Source organism: Merops nubicus, unplaced genomic scaffold, assembly GCF_000691845.1.
Source record: "Merops nubicus isolate BGI_N331 unplaced genomic scaffold, ASM69184v1 scaffold251, whole genome shotgun sequence".
NCBI classification, from domain to species: Eukaryota; Metazoa; Chordata; class Aves; order Coraciiformes; family Meropidae; genus Merops; species Merops nubicus.
The window spans coordinates 2,799-5,053 of record NW_008585963.1 but is presented as its reverse complement, the minus strand read 5'-3'; the positions used below and the strand labels follow the sequence as shown (position 1 = coordinate 5,053).

The 2,255-nt window shown below is 54.9% G+C and overlaps 1 protein-coding gene across 1 annotated transcript; it reads left to right on the top strand.

Moving 5' to 3' along the window:
• Positions 1 to 348: 348 nt before the first annotated feature.
• On the top strand, positions 349 to 1,851 carry LOC103780782 (guanine nucleotide-binding protein G(I)/G(S)/G(T) subunit beta-3; the record flags this gene model as incomplete). Its single annotated transcript, XM_008948472.1, has 6 exons — positions 349 to 405; positions 937 to 975; positions 1,125 to 1,231; positions 1,341 to 1,404; positions 1,521 to 1,683; positions 1,785 to 1,851. Coding segments are annotated over exons 1-6 (497 nt in total), but the record flags the coding sequence as incomplete, so codon positions are not given.
• Positions 1,852 to 2,255: the final 404 nt, after the last annotated feature.

Here is a 2,255-nt window from a genome sequence, read left to right as displayed (position 1 = left end):
GGATGGAGAAGTTAAAAACAAAAAGGTGAGGGGACAAGAGTGTCCAGAAGCTCAAGACGCTCTGGAGGTCTTTGGCTTCCTAGTGTACACGTAAGCAGGATACAAAACCAAATGGATCTTTGACTAGGCCCGGTGTGAACTTCCCAGGTGCCAAGGGCATTGGCAGGCCCAGCACATTCACCAAGCGTTCGGCCAGGGGATGGCTCCTAAGCCTTTACCGGAAGTGCCTACTTCTGCATGACTGAGCGGTCATATTAGTCCCCTTCCCGCCTCACAACTCTCTCCCTTAATTTGTCTCCCCAGAATCAAGGCTGCCCCCCGTGAAGGAGCCACCCCTAGGTCAGCAAGATGGGGGAAATGGAGCAGATGAAGCAGGAGGCCGAGCAGCTGAAGAAGCAGATTGCGGTAACGCTGGCAGCCGCCACGGACCTGCTGCGCCCAGCTGCCCCTCAGCCACAGCCCGGGAGCTGAGCTGTTGCCAGCCTCAGCCTTCGTGCCCTCTGCAGCTCGGCACAGCCCTTCCAGTGCTAATGGAGATCTTCATAGCGTGGTGGGGGGAACAGGGGACACGACAGCCGAGAGAAGGAAGCAGCCACTGGCCTCGTGTCTGCGGAGGGGCAGAGCGTGTAGTGTGTCCCCAGGAGCTCCTCTCTTTGGGAGGCAGCCGGTGTTCTGCCGGGCAGGAGGATCCACGGAAAGGGTGTCGCATGGGGAACGGGGTGCCGGGCAGTTCTGGCTTACCTTCCTGATGTGTGACTGGTGCTAAGGTGCCCTAATCACAGACCAGGGTCCCCCTGTGCTGGCCACAATCCAGACACGGCAAAGCCACATGTCCTGCTTCTAGCAGCCCCCAGGCTATGCCCCTGAATTTCACTTGCCAGTTGTCTCCATCACATGGCTTTTTTTCCACCTGACCTGCTCTTGTGTCTTCTCCAGGATGCCCGGAAGGCCTGTGCAGACACAACGCTTGCTCAGGTAAGGGACAGGGCTAGCTGGGCGGGGGGATCAGCACCACTTCAAGGGGGAGTCTTTCCAGTTGGCAAGCAGAGCTAGGAGACAGATGTGGCAGTAAAAGTCCTGCCAGCCCAAGGTTAATTCTTTCTCTCCCACAACTCTTTCCTCAGATTGTGTCTGGAATGGAGGTTGTTGGGCGCATCCAGATGCGGACCCGAAGGACCCTGCGTGGGCACCTGGCCAAGATCTACGCCATGCACTGGTCCACAGACTCCAAGTGAGAGACTCTGCTGGTCTGCTGAGTGCAAGGCAGCACGTGGGTGTGAGGGGCAGGAAGGCTCTGATGGGAAGAGAGCTACTAACATGATCTTGTTCCTCTCTCACAGACTTATGGTCAGTGCCTCACAAGATGGAAAACTGATTGTGTGGGACACATACACAACTAACAAGGTAGGAGCCAGACGGCCACAGCAAACCAGGATGCTGGAGTGGATTCCCCCAGATCTAGTGCCCTTGCTGTGCTCTTTCTGCTACCAGAGCTCAAACGTGGTTTCTTGTCCTCTCAGGTCCATGCCATCCCTTTGCGTTCTTCCTGGGTCATGACCTGTGCCTATGCTCCGTCAGGCAATTTTGTGGCCTGTGGGGGCCTTGACAACATGTGCTCCATCTACAACCTCAAGACTCGAGAAGGCAACGTCAAAGTGAGCAGGGAGCTTTCAGCCCATACAGGTGTGTGTGCTGCTTGCCCACAACCCGAGTGCCCTCTGCTTCCAACCCTCACTCTGCTAGCCCTGCCCCGGGTCTCATATTTGCTTGTTGCCACTTCCCAGGTTACCTCTCCTGCTGCAGATTTCTTGATGACAACAATATTGTGACTAGCTCAGGAGATACCACGTGGTGAGTTACCTTCTGCATTCTAGTGATGCAGCCTCTGGCTCTCAGAAGCTCAGCACACAGCAGCAAATGCAGTCCTTTCCACAGAATCACAAAGAGGCTGGAAGGGACTTGTAAAGATCATCTAACCCAACCCCTTTCCTAAGGCAGGTTTGCCTAGATCAGGTTGCACAGGAATGTGTCCAGGTGGGTTTTGAAAGTCTCCAGAGAAGGAGACTCCATAACCTCTCTGGGCAGCCTGCTCCAGTGCTGTCACCCTCAAAGAACTCTTTCTTTGGTAGGTGGAACTTTCTCTGTTCTAGTTTGTGCCCATTGTCCCTTGTCCTATCACTGAGCACCACTGAAAAGAGACTGGCCCCATCCTCTTGACATCCACCCTTTAGACAGTTGTAAGCACTGATAAGATT